The 18,475-nt window shown below is 42.9% G+C and overlaps 1 protein-coding gene across 1 annotated transcript in view; it reads right to left on the bottom strand.

The window, feature by feature from the left end:
* The window catches only part of plxnc1 (plexin C1), a 134,859-nt gene that overhangs the window by 74,781 nt on the left and 41,603 nt on the right, over positions 1 to 18,475 (bottom strand). Inside the window, exons 4-6 of the mRNA XM_033039317.1 lie at positions 12,893 to 12,993; positions 6,559 to 6,679; positions 4,967 to 5,135 (exon numbers count right to left, since the gene is read on the bottom strand). Of these exons, the coding sequence (XP_032895208.1) occupies positions 4,967 to 5,135; positions 6,559 to 6,679; positions 12,893 to 12,993 (391 nt within the window). The remainder of the gene's footprint in view (positions 1 to 4,966; positions 5,136 to 6,558; positions 6,680 to 12,892; positions 12,994 to 18,475) is intronic.

Raw genomic sequence — 18,475 nt, 5'->3', positions numbered from 1 at the left:
TCCGTTCTTAAGCGAACTAATTGATTCTATAATATCTTTTACTGTTATTTCAGCATTTAACAATTCTCTACCTTCCTGATCTAAGCTATTGATTTGACATTCTTGTAAAAATATTTCCATACTATCTGTTTGTCCTGTTAGTTTTGACGAATAAAGATTTTTATAATATTGTAAAAATCTATCATTAATATCTTTTGGAGTAATTAATATATTTCCATACTCAGATCTAATTCCGTGTATCATCTTCTCATCTTCTAATTTTCTAAGCTGTCGTGCTAGTAATTTTTGTGGCTTATCTCCAAATTCAAAATACACTTGCTTAGTTTGTTGAAAAAGTTTAATCACTTGATTAGAATATATTTTATTTAATCTATATTTTACTGATGAAATTTTATTACTTAACTCTTTGGAAGGCTGTTTTATATTTTCATTATCTAGACGTTTTATCTCATTTTCTAAATTTTGTTCTATTTTTCGATTTTCTTTATTGAGATGTGCTTGTGCGGATATTATTGCGCCACGCATGAATGCCTTAAATGTGTCCCAAAATAGTGATGGAGAAGTTTCAGGATTATCATTAGTTTCAAAAAATAATTTAATCTGATCCATCACATATTTACAACAGTCATTGTCCTTTAATATCTGAGGGTTAAATCTCCAGGTAGTAGTTTTATTAGATATATCTTTTAATTTTATCTTAAATGTTAATGGCGCATGATCCGAGATGATAATATTATGATATTTTGCATCATACGTAAAAGGAAGTAATTTAGAATCTATTAAAAAATAATCTATCCTCGAATAGGTTCCATGTACGGGCGAGAAAAAAGAATATTCTCGTCCGGATGGGTTATCTAACCTCCAGATGTCTTTAATATTAGATGTATTGATAAAAGCATTTATGAATTTACTTGATTTCGAGGCAGCTTTCCTTTTTGCGGATGATCTATCTAGATAATTATCTAAAGTACAATTTAAATCACCTCCAATTATTAAATTGTGTTGAGTGGATATAGGAATATTATTAAATATTTTCTTAAAAAATAATGGATTATCAAAATTAGGGGCATATATATTCATTAAAATTACCTTTTTTGAATATAATTCCCCTGTAATTATTACATATCTGCCTTCTTTATCCTCTATAATAGAACTTTGTATGAAAGGTATACCTTTGCGAATAATTATTGCAACTCCTCTAGATTTATGAATAAATGTAGAATGATACACCTTAGAAATCCATTTAGCTGTTAATCTATGTTGAGCATCTTTTTTAAGATGAGTCTCTTGAAGGAAAATGACATCTGTCTTCAATCTGTTCAACTGAGCTAATACCTTTCCCCTTTTAATTGGTTCATTAATTCCTTTTACATTCCAACTGCAGAAGGTTACTCCATCACCCCCAGTCTTCACCTTTATATCATGCATATTACTATTAGGGCGGCTTTTTTTGGAGTAGCTTTCTTGACTCACCCAGCTCCCCGTTGCACCCGGACATCAATCCAATGAGAATTTCTTTCCACCTTAATCCACATCTATGTCTTCTTAAACTAAATACACAATATCCTTCACATCTACATTCAAATAATATATAATATAAGATCAATAAAAAACAAAAACAATAAGAAATATCAATAATAAAAAAAAAGTAAAGGGTGTTAATAGGGTGCTCAGAAAAAAAAGAAACTACACTTGTATAGTGTGTAGTATGTGAAGGTGAAAGCCACACTAACGTGGCCATTAATCTAAAGACTTCCGTTTTTTTAATAAAAAAAAGATGTTGATTATACCAGCTCCTATCTCAAATGCTATATATATTGGGGTGGGGTACTAACTTTATATACTTAGTACTTAGTAATTATTTCTATTATTCATATTACTATTTGCTAATTACTAATATCAATTGTATTTAATACTATAATATGTAATACTATTATCATGGAATAATTAAATATTTTCTAATAATTAATACAGAACTACTACTAAATGCCCATTATTCCACTTCCTTCTAAGTGAGTATTTCATAACCACAGGTCGATGATAAAAGTTCAGTCCTCTCCTTCTCCCTCGGGTTCTTCCTCCGCATCTTCTCTCTCTTCATCTTCTGGCTTCTGCTGTATGCCTCGGGCGAATTTCAATGCTTCAGTATGCTTAACGAAACGATATTCCTTGTCATCATAAGTTACTCTCAGTATTGCTGGGTACATCAAGCCATATCTCAGATTCTTAGTATTCTGTACATTCCTCAGGATACCTTTTGTTTCTTTAAATAGAGCTCTTTTCTTGGCCACTTCTGCTGGGAAGTCTCTAAAAATACTGATGTTGTCTCCCTCGTATTTCAGGTTTCTCTTTTTTATTATTATCTTCATCATTTCTTCGAAGACATGGTCAAAGGCCACTTTTACAATCATTTGTCTGGGCGATGAACCTATCCCAGGGGCCCGTCTTAGAGCCCTATGTGCACGGCTCAACAGGGGTTCATGATCCAAATTCAAAATATCCATTAAAAGTTTTGCAACAAATTTTCGAGGATCTTGACTCCCCTCACGACCTTCGCTCAGACCAACTATACGCAAATTTTTACGGCGTTGGCGTCCCTCCAGATCGATACATTTCTCGTTTGTTTTATGTAATAATTCTAAGAGGCGTTTGTTCTCGGCACGGAGTTTTTCGGTCTCCTTAGTATTCACTTCAGCAATTTTAGTTAGCTCTTTAATTGCTTCGCCTTGTTGGTCTAGCGAAATTATAGTAGGATCTATCTTGTCATCCAGCTTTCTTTCCATCCCAGCAGCTATTTCCTTTACATCCTCAATTTGAGTTTGTAACTCGGCATTAGCCTTTTCCTTCCACTCATCCATCATACTTTTTACCGTCGTTATAACTTGTTTTATTAAGTCTTCTTTATCTTCTTTATTTTTCTCGTGAGACACCAGCATATCCGCTTTTAAACTTTTTATCTCCTCCATATACTCCTTCCTCTGCTTCTTTATCTCCTCCATATACTCCTTCCTCTGCTTCTTTATCTCACCTAGAATGGTAGTCTTAAGTTCCTCCATTTCAGCTTTCCTCTGTGAGACATCTTCTTGAGAAGCAGCAGTTGCACCCGAGCTGAGGCCAGTTTCCTTTCTCGTAGATTTTTTTCCAGCGGTGGGGGTGGGGGAGCGCTGGGTCATAATTTCTTCTTAAAATCGCGCGCCTGATGACGTCACGCACCTTTTAAACGCTGCCGGAGCCGTTCGCAATCGATCTCCTGTGGTAAGTGCGTTTGTTTGACCCTTTTACCCCCGTTTTAAATTCAGTTTTTTTCGGAGCTGTAATGGCGCGATTCCACTCACATCGTGGCGCCAACCGGAAGTCAAGATCCGATTTTTTTTTAACAGGGTTTGCATGCTGTGAGACGGGCAAGAGACTGGCATTGCCTTGAATACCAGGTTGGTTTAACTCTGGGCTGCATTACAGTTCCCTGAGTGGGTCTGGTAGGAGTAATGTGTATACAATCACGAGAGGAATAGATTGGGTAGATGCACAGAGTCTCTTGCCCAGAGTAGATGAATCGAGGACCCGAGGACATAGGTTTAAGGTGAATGGGGAAAAGATTTAATAGGAATCTGAGGGGTAACTATTTCACACAAAGGGTGGTGGGTGTATGGAACGTGCTGCCAGATGGGGAAGGTGAGACTGGGACTATCCCGGCATTTAAGAAACAGTTAGACAGGTACATGGATAGGACAGGTTTGGAGGGATATGGACTAAACGCAGGCAGGTGGGACTAGTGTAACTGGGACATGTTGGCCGATGTGGGCAAGATGGGCCAAAGGGCCTGTTTCCACACCGTATCATTCTGTGACTCTAATGACTGAATGGATGATACTTTATTGTCACATGCACCTAGGTACAGTGAAATGCTTAGTTTTGCATACAGCCTAGGCAGCCCACAAGTTTTGCCAAAGTGTTGGTGCCGACAATGTTACGAAAGCACCCAATGGTCCTATTTACTGCCTGCCGCCACACGTGGCAACAGACCCACCCCTCACCTGCCAGTTCCCCTTAATGGAAGAGGAGTAATGGGATGAGGTGGGAACGGTCTCCCACAGGGTAAATAGGGGTTTACACACTAACTATACTAGTTAGGTGGAGCAGGAGCAGGGGACTCAGACAGTCCATCTCTCTGCCCATCACAGCTCTGCAATCTGCCATCAATTCAATAAATGGGCGGATGATCAGAACCAAACCCAATGGGAGCCAACACCAGAGTTGCGTTTCGGCACAAAGTGCTGCAGTAAACTCAGCGAGGTAGGCAGCATCTCTGGAGAAAAGGAATAGGGGACGTTTCGGGTGAAGACCCTTTTTCAGCAGGGTCTCGATCCGACACATCACCCATCCTTTTTCTCCAGAGATGCTGCCTGTCCCGCTGAGTTCCTCCAGCTTTTTGTGTCTATCTTTGGTTTACTCCAGCATCTGCAGTTCCTTCTTACAGAGAAACAGAGAAGATCCTTTTGTATCAGATTTACTCATGCCAAATCCCAAACGGGTGCTGCTTTATGAGAAATATCAGCACTCAACAATATTACTTTGTTTTTTGGTAAAGTAGCTAAAGTAGTCATGGATTTCTTTCAACACAAGAAATACTGAACAATGAATGTTACATCAAGTTGGAAGGGATGTACAGGAAAGTAATAGTTCAGTCAGTCCTTTTAGACAAAACCCAAAGGAACTACAGATGCTGGTTTAAACCGTAGACAAAAAAAGCTGGAGTAACTCAGCGGGACAGGGAGTATTTCTGGAGAGGAGGAATTGGTGACGTTTTGGGTTGAGACCCTTCTGAAGAAAGTTCTGAAGAAGGGTCCCGATCTGAAACATCACCTATTCCTTCTCTCTAGAGATACTGCCTGACCCGCTGAGTTACTCCAGCATTTTGTGTCCATCTTCAGACAAAACCCAATCTCTCCTTGTATGAATACTGTACCTATCTGATTGCTGAGCTGAAGGTAGGTCTCGCTGGACAGACGGCAGAGGCAATAAGTGCTGTAATTGGCATGGCAAATAATCTCACTCGTCTTGGTGTTCCTCATCATACACTCTCCCTTTTGTCTGTTTACATTGCCAAGATTCCCTTTTAATATCACTTTAAAATGCTGAAAAAGAAAATAAAGTTAAAAGATATATCTCTGAGCAAACTTCACTTGTTACAACAACGTGCCCGCAAAAAAAGTGGTAAAGATCAAAATTTTGGGTCACCAATAAAGGTATCTGGAAACTCTAAAGAAACATGTTAATGTCCAAAGAGTCATTAGAATGCGGAATGTCATTACATGGAATAGATGAGCCAAATCTGCACAGATGATTATAAGGGGAAACCGGGTAAAGACAGTAGCACAGCGGTAGTGTTGCTGCCCTACAGCGTCAGAGACCCGTGTTCCATCTTGACTACAGGTGCTGTCTGTACAGATTTTGTTCGTTCTCCCCGTGACCTAGATAGGTTTTCTCCGGGATCTCCGGTTTCCTCCCACACTCCAAAGACGTACAGGTTTGTAGGTTAATTGGCTTTGCTATACATGTAAATTGGTCCTAGTCTGTGTAGGATAGTGTTAGTGTGCGGGGATCAATGGTCGTCGCGAACACTGTGGGTCGAAGGGCCTGTTTACGTGCTATATCTCTAATCTCTAGATGCCAAATGGCTTTTTATTCCGAAGTGATACTGGATAAACTCTGAAACTAGGTAAGGACATAAGGCAACAAGGAATAAGAGATGTAAGGAGCTGCAGATGCTGAACTTGGTGTTTTGCTCAAGATTCCAGCATCTTCAGTTCCTTGCTTCTCCTATTCCTTGTTGCATTATGTCTTTATCTAGTTTCAGAGTTTAAGCAGTATCGCATCAGAATAAAAAGCCATTTGGCCCTGCTGTTCTCTGCTAGAGTTTATGCTTTACATGATGCTCCTCCGTTTGTCTTTATCACACAATGTTGGCATTTCCTTCTGTGTAGGAAGGAACTGCAGATGCTGGTTTACACCGAAGATAGACACAAAATGCTGGAGTAAATCAGAGGGACAGGTACCTTCAATGGAGAAGCACAAAATGCTGGAGTAACTCAATGGAGTTCTCCAGAAATGCTGGCTGACCCGCTGAGTTACTCCAGCATTTTGTGCCTATCTTTGGCATTTCCTTCTGTTCCCTTCTGCTTCACATTTTTACCTTGATTCCCCTTTGGGATTCCCCTGTTATTTGGTTCATTTACTCCCTGCAACGGCATGATCCACATTCTAATCACTATTTGGACAAAGGAAATCTTGAATTCCCAATTCATAATGCCATGTGATAGGAGCTGAATTATGCCATTCAATCATGGCTGATCTATCTCTCCCTCCTAACCCCATTCTCCTGCCATTTCCCATTACCTCTGACACTTTACTAATCAAGAATCTATCTATCTCTCCTTTAAAAATATCCATTGACTTGGCCTCCACAGCCTTCTGTGGCAATTGTCAATTGTGCACAAAATGGACATATTAAGACAATCCACAATGTAATTTCTAAAGTCTGAGTTAATTTGATATTACCTGTGCCTTGTCCAAAGTATCAGCAATTGCCGAAGGTTGAAAGGCAACTTTTGGACAACTATCAGCTTGTCCTGTGAACTTTATCCAAATTGTTTTTTGGCATTCACTGTTAAAGGAGCACCTGTAAAAAATCGACACTTTTCGTAAATTGTATTGAGTGGAATTATGAGAATGTTAATTTTAGCTTTAAATTCCTGCCTTTTAATACACAGGAAAGCAGGCATTTTTTTGAGGTCATAACACTATATATTATTGATACTAACATTTGCCCGTTGCAAAAAGCAACGGATTTTGGATATTACCAAAATGACGATGAATGCACGGTTATCATCTGAAAATGGCAGCAATGTGTCACCGCAGCAAAATAGTTTTCTAGGCACTACCTTGTTCAGCAGTGCAGGTCAATCAAAATGGACAATGGCGATCTATTAGCAAACAAAACACTTAAACCAATGGCCTAGATATTAGTGTGTAGGAAGGAACTGTAGATGCTTGTTTATACCGAAGAAAGATACAAAGTGTTGGAGTATCTCAGCGGATCAGGCAGCATCTCTAGAGAAAATATATGGGTGACGTTTCGGGTCTGAAGATGGGTTCGATTGGAAACGTTATCCACCCTTTTTCTCCAGAGATATGGCCTGGTCGGCTGAGATACTGCAGCACTTTGTACCTATCTTCAGCCTAGTTATTAAGAACTGACAACATCTAACTCATTGTGTCAGGATGATGGGATATTGGCCTCTGGACTTTAACAAAAAATCCCCTGGTTACAACTCTACATGTCCTTCATCCCAAGGCAATGACCCAAGACAGGGGTTGTTAAATCAAGAGCTGGACATTTCTGGTCACCACAATAGAGGAGCGATGTGAATGGGTTGAAGAAGGAGCAGGAGATTTATCAGCATGTTGCCAGGACTAAAAAGTTGTACACATAAGGAAAGATGGAGTAGGTTGCTTTGAAACAGAGGAAGCTAAGGAGTACATATAAAATTACAAAGTAATTAAGAAGAACCTGGTACCCTTACCAGGGAAGTACAAAACCAGAGACATTGAAATTAATTTGAAGAAGGATTAGGATGAAGATAGATTAATTTTTTCCACTCATCAGATGATGAGTGAGAAACTCAATGCATGACGAGTGCTAAAGGTAGGTATGTTGTAAAACGTACCTGAAGCGTTGCTGAAAATCTGTCCCAGCCCGTGTGCGCGATTTTGGCGCCGTTTAGAGGGGGGCGGGTTTAAAACGCGATTTTCCCTAGGTTGTTTAAACCGAGCTTGCTCAGCCTAGTTAATTATTAACGAAAAATCGCTGGAAGATTCTGTCGCTGGAGCTATTATTAGTTTTAAGGGCTTTATTTACTTGTTATAGTAGGTTAAAAATTAACCTCTAAACCCGCGACCGCCGACAACGGGCCGGATCCCATACAGGGGACAATAGAAGGTAGGCTGTTTATTTTTACGTTAAAAAGGGCTTCTTAAGATCCCTTTATACAAAGTTTAATGTTGCGAGTAGGTAATTTGGGGCCCATTATATCCCGCAGTATTTTTCTGGGCATTTGGGGGCACAAATCTACCGCAATGTGAACGTTCTAAACCAGCGCAGCCACTTGCAAGCTGATTTAAATGCCATTAATTTACAGCAATTGAACACTAAATTCCTTCCATTTGGCCTATAAATTAATGTAAATGAGATTTAAAAATCATGTTTTATTGTGAATTCTTTGTGAATATTATTTGGAAACTTAGGCTATTTAAAAATGTTAATCATTTCTTAAGAAATGGATAGATGTTTAGATCTAGTAATTGAGTTTTGTAATTAGCTACAATTGGGGAACTAACTAATTATATGCTTTAATTTCAGGTCATCCAAGTAAGATTATTTTATATTTGTTTCAGAATGCTTCAATCCATGATAACTGAAAATGTCATTCAGTTCTCTTAATTTTTAAGAAGGTTATGGGCTTTTGACTGTCCACGATCACAGCTTTTTTGTTATGTCCATAGAAAATCAATAGGGAACAAGATGCTAATTTCCGAGTATGAAAATGGCCATAAATTTTTAAATACTTGAGATATGAAAGTGAATTAGGTGTCAAATTAAACTTCTTTTTATGCTTTATCTGATGGGATAAATTACAGACTTGATTTTTAAAATCTCAAAATTTTGTAACATTGCTACTAAAGGTATACATTTTAATCACATTTATACAATATTTATATCTGTGTTTAAAGACCATAACCTACCAGCCAAGGCACCCAGTGTTGGTACATGGGTTTATGCCGGGGAGCTTCACATTGACCAGCACTGACACGATGGGCTGAATGACCTCCTCATAGAGCCTAAGTCACAGGCCCTTCGCCCCAACTTGCCCACACCAACCAACATGTCCCATCTATACAGGTCCCACCTGCATGCGTTTAGCCCATAAACCTGCCCTATCCATCCATGTACCTGTCTAAAGGTTTCTTCTGTTATAAACTCTCTAAGTTCAGTATTATCCATAGGATTGAACAAAATGCTCCGATACAGGAGGAGGGTTCAGAATAAAGGCAGGTGTGTCAAATTAACATTAAGACATTAAGGCAGGGGTGTCAAATTACTGGGGTCCAATCCAGCCCTCAGGGTGATTTTGGGGGGGAAAAAAGTAAATTCACGACCATTTATAATGTATATATACACTGAACACCGAAGATGGTGACTCCAAGAATAGTGGAATATCTTAATTCAATCAGTGAGAGCACTTTGATTGTTTTTACAGATGGATCTAAAGATCCAGTTAGTGGGAGAGCTGGGTTTGGAGTGTATGTGGAGCAGCTTGGGTTGAAGATTGGCCGGCGCATTTCTGATGGAAGCTCTGTTCTCACGACTGAATTAATGGCAATTCAATGGGCTCTATATTGGATTGAGGAAGCCAGTTTTAGTGAAGTCATTATCTGTTCTGATTCTGCAGCTGCTCTTGAAACTTTAAAAGTAGGGAAATCTAAAGCTCGTCCTGACATTCTAAATGAGATCTTGAGTGTGTTTTCTAGAATTGGGTTTGCGTGTAACATCACTTTTTGCTGGGTTCCCGGGCATGCTGGGGTGAGGGGGAATGAGCAGGTGGACCCCATAGCAAAGGAGAGTTTAAGAAGAGAAATAGATATCCATGTATTATTGGGGAGAGTGGAACTGAGAGAAATAATTAAAGAGGGCTTAACAAAAGAATGGCAGAGAGGATGGGAAATGGAAGTCAGGGGTAGACACTACTTTTCTATACAATCTGAAGTTAGGAAAATATGTTTCTGTACATCTCTGTCCCGTAGGGACTCAGTTAAACTGTGTAGATTGAGGTTGGGACACTGTGGGTTAAATTACTATTTGTGCATTGTAGGGAAACATGTTTCTGGCTTGTGTGAATGTGGAAGTAATGAGACAGTTAAGCATGTTTTCCTAGAATGTAAAAAGTACAGGGTAGAAAGAAAAGTATTGTTTGTTAGACTGACAGGACTTGGAGTTGAGGCTTTTTCTGTTTCATCTTTGTTTGGACAGTGAGAAACATCAACTGATATCCAGGGCTGTTCTTCAATTCCTGCAAGTTACAGGACTGTATGTAAGAATTTAGTTCAAACTTTGACCTGTGGAGGGCAGTAATACGCTTAGCAGCGTCTACACTGCCGGAATCCTATAAGAAGAAGAAGCAGCCCACCGAAGATAGTCGCAAAAAATGCTGGAGTAGCTCAGCGGGACAGGCGGCCTGGTAGAGGTGAGAATGAACATTTGACAATTAATTAAACCGTTCACTTGATGCGGGCGGCGGCGTCTCGAGCGGCCCCAGGGCGCGCTCCCGCGGGCGGCAACAACTGCGCGTGCGGGGACCACTGTGCGTGCGAGCGGCGGCGGTGGCGGGCAGGTCCACTGCGCGTGCGCGCGGCGGGAGGGTGAGCGCGAGCAAAGATCCGCTCTGTGATCTTTGAGCGCGAGACCGCGCTGCCGCCGCCGTGGACGCTCTCGGTGCCCGGCTCATCATCGCCATCGGCGGCTGCCTCCTCACTGCGCTGATGACGGGCGCTCCCGACCGCCAGGGCAGAGAACAGTGCCCCTCCAGACACCGCCTGCGGGTAGGTGAGACGTCGTCTGAATTTGGCGACCATCCGATGCGCTGCCCCCCCAGACCAGACACCCCCCTTCTCCAGATTAGACATCCCCCTCACCCCCATTCCAGACACCCCCCTGGCTCTTCCACATTCCAGACAACCCTTCCGCAGGCCAGACACCTCCCCAGACCAGACGCCCCCCCCCCCCCATTCCAGAAATCCCCTTTCCAGACACTCTCCTTCCCCAGACCAGGCACCCCCCTCCCCCCAGACCAGACACCTCCCCAGATCAGACACCACCTTCCAGATCAGACACTGCCCGCCCCCCAGACTAGACATTCCCTCCCCCCAGACTAGACATCCCCCTCTACCTCAGACCAGACACCCCGTCCCAGACCAGACACCCCCATCCCCCCATTCCAGAAATCTTAGCCAAAATAGCATTGTTTTTCTCTCATCACAACTTTCTTGTAGCTTACGACTGTAAGTTAATTCCAATCCTAATGGACCTCGTGAGAAGTTCCTGTATTCTGGGAACTAGTAGCGGCCTCATTCTAGTCGCCACTAATTTTTCAACATGTTGAAAAATTAGTGGCGACTAGAATGAAGCCGCCATAAAGATAGCGAGAAATCTCGAGCCGAAAGTGGGTTGCCAGGAGGTCGAAGGTTCTCGTAAGTTATAGCCAGTGCTGACCAGTGAATTTCATTGGCTCATTGGGGAAAAAAGGTAAGCAGTAGTTTTAAGAATTAAGGATAACCGACCGGTAATGTTAAATGTCAGCCGAACTTCACAACCGTGTATCTCTGGCTTCTTAAAAGTTGTCTCTGCTCCTTTCCCCCCCTCCCCCCCTTTTAAAGGACTTACTGTGCTTTAGCAGTCTTTTTACAGCGGCGACATTCCTGCTCACCGCGGTGTGTGCCTGTATCACCTTGGCTTTGCACCGTGTGAATTATTTAGATAGGTCAAGCAGGGGGAGCGCTGCCAAAAAAATTCACACGGTCTGGTGAAGGAAGCGATGTGTTTGTGTTCCACTCTGACAGTCGCCGTTACAGTTCCCGGTTTTTCAGGCGACTGCTGAAAAATCGCCTAAGTGGGACAGGCCCATAAAAGTAATGCTTGCTGGGCAATCTTCTTCATAAGAAACAAAATTTGTAAAGTGAAACGCTTTGTAGTTATAGTCGAGACCGAGACACATGAGAGCAGGTAGAAAAAATGAAGGGAACGAAAACCGTGAGAGAAAGCGCGTGCGTTTGCGCGTGCACAACTGATCTGGCCTGCATGAAGTCTCAGTTTGCCCAATCCGGCCAGTGACCTAAAATGTGTTTGACCCCTGCATTAAGGGGAAGTATAATTGGGTCAATAATTTATTTCAAAAAATGGGGGCAGATTTGTAGGTTAATAGGCCCTCTGTAAATTGCCCCCAGTGTGTACAGAGTGGGTGAGAAAGTGGGATAACACTTTAACTATGCCAAACGTTATTCACATTATTCCCTTTATCATGTATCTGTACACTGCGGATGAGTCGAATGTAATCATGTATTGTCTTACCGCTAGCTGGTTAGCACACAACAACAGCTTTTCATTGTACCTCGGTACACGTGACAATCAACCAAATTCAACTCAAATGAGAAGTGAGTATAGGTGGAGAGGGCCCACTATGAAGAGTCTAGCATCAGGTTGGGTCCAGAATGTTCATGCCCATAGTATTAGTTTTATATATCTATATTACTAAAAGTCTGTTCTTGACCGGTTTTGGCGATCTGTGCTGCGATTTCTGAGAGAACGCCGCCACCTACGGCCGTCATTTTTGGCCATCTAGTGTTAGTATTATATATAGTATTATTTATAATATTATAAAGACCAGGAGGTTGGACAGTTGCAGGAGCAACATAAACCAAATAAATAACCTTGAAATTGTGCAGAAAAATACTCCTGCTCACAAAAACTGTCCTGATTTAGATTACAAAACAGATTGACATCAGTGTTTAGGAAGGAACTGCAGATGATGGTTTAAACTAAAGATAGACACAAAAAGCTGAAGTAACTCAGTTGGTCAGACAGCATCTTTGGAGAAAAGGAATGTGACGTTTCGGGCTCAGTCTGAAGAAGGATCTTGACCCGAAACGTCACCTACTCCTTTCCTCCAGAGATGCTGTCTGGTGCGCTGAGTTCCTCTATCTTCAGATTAACATCAGTGTTGCTTTATGAGGTAGATGTACAGCAGTGTTGCTGCTACTCGGCTGCTTTGCACGAACAGACCTTTCCTCGTTCACACACCATCCACAGTACGGGTCCTGTGCCGACAAACAACGTTCACACGAACTGTATTTGCTACAGTTTGCCACCTTCAGCCGTCTCACCTGCAGAGCCAAGAGAAAAGAAATGTATTAAGAATCTCCTAACACACACGTTCATATGTTCATAAGTGATAGGAGCAGAATTAGGCAATTTGGCCCATCAAGTCAACTCCTCCATTTAATCATGGCTGATATATCTTTCCCTTTCGGGATGAATCCCCACGGGAGATTCCTTTCTGCACCATGTGTGTGTGGGGTGTGAGTGTATATATATATATATCTATATATATATATGAATGTGTGTGTGGTGTGTGTATGTATGTGTGTGTGCATATATGAATGTATGTATATGTGTGTGTGCGTGTATATTGTGTATATGTGTGCATGTGTGTGTATATGCATTTTTTTGAATGTGTGTGTGTGTATGTATATTTGTGTGTGTGTGTGTGCGCGCGTGTCTGTGTTCAATGGTTCAATGGTCCTTTATTGTCACGTGTACCATTTAAGGTACAGTGACATTTGATTTGGCATACAGTCATTATAGAAAAAAAGCAACAAGACACACAACTACATAAAAGTCAACATAAACATTCCCACACGGACATTGACTCTTATACATCCTCTGTTTTGGACTTTATCAACTCCACCATCAACAGTGTCATCTCCCTCAAACGGATTACCACATTCCCGAATCAGAAGCCATGGATGAACAGCGAGGTCAGGCTACTGCTGAAAGCACGGGACACCGCTTTCAGGTCAGGCAATGCTCGAGCCTACAGTTCATACAGGGCTAACCTGAAAAGGGGCATCAAGAAGGCCAAGCATAGCTACTTGCTAAGGATTGAGGAGCGCTTCAATAACACCTCCGACCTCCGACGCATGTGGCAAGGCATCCAGGCCATCACGGACTATAGATCCACCAACACTACCCCCACATCCAGCGACGCCTCCTTCCTTGAGGGGCCTAACCACTTCTATGGCCGCTTCGACAGGGACAATCAAGAGATGGCCATCAAGGCTGTGCTACCTGCCGATCACCAGCCCCTCACACTCACCCCCTACGACGTATACGTGGCACTGAGTAGGATTAATGCACGAAAGGCTGCTGGCCCTGACGGCAACCCCGGGCGCGTCCTCAGGGCCTGTGCTGCGCAGCTGACAGACGTCTGGACTGGCATCTTCAACCTGTCACTTGCCCAAGCAGTTGTCCCCATGTGCCTTAAAACCACCTCCATCGTGCCGGTGCCAAAACACTCCACTGCGGCAAGCCTCAACGACTTCCGCCCAGTTGCACTTACTCCCATCATCACCAAGTGCTTCGAGAGGCTGGTCCTGGCACACCTCAAAGGCTGCCTGCCCCCCACACTGGACCCCTATCAGTTTGCCTACCGTAAGAACAGGAGTACGGAGGATGCCATCTCAATGGCACTTCACTCCGCCCTCTCCCACCTCGACAACAGAGACACTTACGTGAGAATGCTGTTCATCGATTACAGCTCAGCATTCAACACCATTATACCATCAAATTTGATCACCAAACTCAGCGACCTGGGCTTCGACCCCTTCCTCTGCAAATGGATACTGAACTTTCTAACTAACAGACCCCAGTCTGTTAGGTCAGACAACCACACCTCTTCAACCCTCACCCTGAACACTGGCACCACAGGGCTGTGTGCTGAGCCCCCTCCTCTACTCCCTCTTCACCTTAGACTGCACACCTGTATATGGTACTAACACTATCATCAAGTATGCAGTTGATACAACGGTGATTGGCCTCATCAGCGACAACGATGAGTCGGCCTACAGGGAGGAGGTCCAGCTCCTAGCCGCATGGTGCGCTGACAACAACCTGGCCCATAACTCCAAGAAGACCAAGGAGCTCATTGTGGACTTCAGAAGGTCTCGGGGCAGCACGCACACCCCCATCCATATTAACAATACGGAGGTGGAACGTGTTTCCAGCTGCAGGTTTCTGGGGGTCAACATCTCTGATGACTGCTCTTGGACCCACAATACCTCAACATTGGTCAAGAAGGCTCACCAGCGTGTCTTCTTCCTGAGGAGACTAAAGAAGGTCCATCTGTCTCCTCAGATTCTGGTGAACCTCTACTGCTGCACCATCGAGAGCATCCTTACCAACTGTATCACAGTATGGTATGGCAACTGCTCTGTCTCCAACCGGAAAGCACTGCAGAGGGTGGTGAAAATTGCCCAACGCATCACCGGTTCCTCACTCCCCTCCATTGAGTCTGTCCAAAGCAAGCAATGTCTGCGAAGGGCACGCAGCATCGTCAAGGACTGCTCTCACCTCAGCCACAGACTGTTTACCCTCCTCGCATCCGGGAGGCGCTACAGGTCTCTCCATTGCCAGACCAGCAGGTTCAGGAACAGCTTCTTCCCTGCGGCTGTTATACTACTTAACTCTGCACCTTGGTGATTGCCAGACAATGTTTAGAAGACTGCAAAAAAATCTCACAGCCTAGTCGTATCACACACCATCAAGCTTTCACATTTATTTAATAAAAACTGACAATGCTGGAATTATTCAGTAGATTGGGCAGCATCTGTGGATTGAGAAACAAAGCCAATGCTTAAGATCTTGACTGATACTACAAGCACTTCCAGCATTTTGTTTTTATTTTAGGTTTCCAAAAGGTTTTAGGGGTGGCACGGTGGTGCAGCGGTAGAGTTGCTGCCTTACAGCGCCGGAGCTCCAGGTTCAATGCTGACTACGGATGCTGTCTGTACGGAGTTTGTACGTTCTCCCCGGTACCACCTGGGTTTTCTCCGAGATCTTCGGTTTCCTCCCACTTTCCAAAGACGTACACGTATGTAGGTTAATCGGCTTGGTGTAAGTGTAAATTGTCCCTGGTGTGTGTAGGGTAGTGTTAGTGTGTGGGGATCGCTGGTCGGCGCGGACTCGGTGGACAAAAGGGCCTGTTCCTGTGCTGTATCTTTAAACTAAACTAAACTAATCATTTCAATACCAAGTTTCAAGATGGGATAATCAGAGCTGGTTTTTAATTAACACATGTGGCTTATAATCCAGCTTTGAATATTGTACAGAACATACTGTATAAATGAGAGATGGTATGAATATTGTATTTTACAGTACGTATAAATGAGAGATGGTGAGAGTATTGTATTGTACAGTACGTATAAATGAGAGATGGTGAGGGTTTGGTTATGAGCATGGATATTTCCTTCACATTATTTCCAAGAAATGACTGTGGTTATTTTTAGGAAGTAATAATCTTGATGAAAGATCGAAAAGATGTTGAGTTTGCAGAATGTTTTTGACAGCTAGTCCAAGACAGATAAAAACAGATATTAAAAAAATCTGAAGAAGAATGGAAGAAGAATCTGAAGAAGGGTCTCGACCTGAAACGCCACCCATTCCTTCTCTCCAGAGATGCTGTCTAATCCGCTGAGTTACTACAGCCTTTTGTGTTTATTTAAACCAGCATCTGCAGTCGTTGCAGTTGCTGAAGAAATAAAATGAGTCTGTAATGGAATGAAAGAATGAAAGCAAAAGGGTTTGGTAATGTTACCAGTAAACAGTTGGTGGGTTTTAAGGAGCTGTTGAACCTGAATTTTGTGTCCTGGCATCAAGACCACAACCTTTCTCTCAATGCCAGCAACACAAAGGAGATAGTGATCGACTTCAGGAAACAAAGCAGTACACATATCCCAGTTTACATTGACGGGGCCGGAGTATAGATGGTTGAAACGTCAAATTCCTAGGAGTTAATATCACCAACAACATCTCCTGGACCATGCATATTAAAGAAACGACCAAGGAAGAACAACAACGCCTCTACTTCCAAAGAAGGCTTAGGATGTTCGGCATGTCCCCTACAACTCTCACCTACTTCTACAAACGGTTGGAAGAAGGCAAAGAGTGGGAATAAGAAGAGCCTTTTCGGGTTGGCTTCCAGTGATTTGTGGTGTTAGGCAGGGGTCATTGTAAGGTCCACTACTTTCACGTTATGTATTAATGATCTGGATGATGGAATTGATTGCTTTGTGGCCAAGTTTGTGGATAACACAAAGATATGTGGAGGAGCAGGTAATGTTGAGGAAGCAGGAAGTCTTGGACAAGTTGGGAGAGTGGCAAATGGAATGCAGCATAGCAATTGTGTCATGCACTTTGCTAGAGGAGGTAAGAGAATGGGATTAACAATAAAAACACCAACAATTGTAAAATAGCAGAATGGTGCAATATTGTAAGGCAAAATCTGAGTAGTGCAAAAAAATATTGAAGTACATTCATAGAATAACCAAATGAGACTGTCCTTAAGTCTAGATGTCTGAGCTCTCAAGTTCCTGTATCCTAACCCTGTCCCATCAGGCAAAATGTATAGAAGTGTGAAAACGCACACCACCAGATTCAGGGACAGTGTCTTTCCAGCTGTTATCAGGCATCTGAATCATCCTACCACAACCAAAGAGCAGTGAAGATGGGTTTCGGCCCGAAACATTGTCTATTTCTTTCGCTCCATAGATGCTGCTGCACCCGCTGAGTTTCTCCAGCACTTTTGTCTACCTTCCAGCATCTGCAATTCCTTCTTAAACAGCAGTGCTGAACTACTATCTGCCTCTTTGATGTCTCTTGGACTATCCTTGACCGGACTTTGCTGGCTTTATCTTGTGAAGTTGCTCTATATGGAAGGTAGTGACGAGCCTGTGATGTACTGGGCTGTGTTCACCACACTCTGCAGGATCCGGCAGTCAAGAGCAGAGCAGTTGCCACACCAGACTGAGATGCTGCCTACCAGAATACAATCTGTAGCACATCTGTTGAAGTAGACAATAGTCAATAGGTGCAGGAGTACGCCATTTGGCCCTTCGAGCCAGCACCGCCATTCAATGTGATCATGGCTGATCATCCACAATCAGTACCTCATTCTTGCCTTCTCCCCATGATCTTTAAGAGCTCTATCGAACTCTCTCTTGAAAGCATCTTGAGAACCGGCCTCCACCGCCCTCTGAGGCAGAGAATTCCACAGATTCACAACTTTGTGCGAAAAAGTATTTCCTCATCTCCGTTCTAAAGGCTTACCCCTTATTCTTAAACTGTGGCCCTGGTTCTGGCCTCCCCCAACATCGGGAACATGTTTCATGCCTCCAGCATGTCCAAACCCTGAATAATCTTATATGTTTCAATAAGATCCCCTCTCATCCTAAATTCCAGAGTATACAAGCCCAGCCGCTCCATTTGATCAACATATGACAGTCCCGCCATCCCAGGAATCAACCTTGTGAACCCATGCTGCACTCCCTCAATAGCAAGAATGTCCTTCCTCAAATTTGGAGACCAAAACTGGGCACAATATTCCAGGTGTGGTCTCACTAGGGCCCTGTACAACTGCAGAAGGACCTCTTTGCTCCTATACTCAACTCCTCTTGTTATGAAGGCCAACATGCCATTTGCTTTCTTCACTGCCTGCTGTACCTGCATGCTTACTTTCAGTGACTGATGAACAAGGACCCCCCATCCCGTTGTACTTCCCCTTTTCCCAACTTGACACCATTTAGGTAATAA

This window comes from Amblyraja radiata, chromosome 21 (assembly GCF_010909765.2).
Source record: "Amblyraja radiata isolate CabotCenter1 chromosome 21, sAmbRad1.1.pri, whole genome shotgun sequence".
Classification (NCBI taxonomy): domain Eukaryota; kingdom Metazoa; phylum Chordata; class Chondrichthyes; order Rajiformes; family Rajidae; genus Amblyraja; species Amblyraja radiata.
The sequence above is the reverse complement of the archived record's forward strand: the minus strand, read 5'-3'. Positions and strand labels throughout refer to the sequence as shown.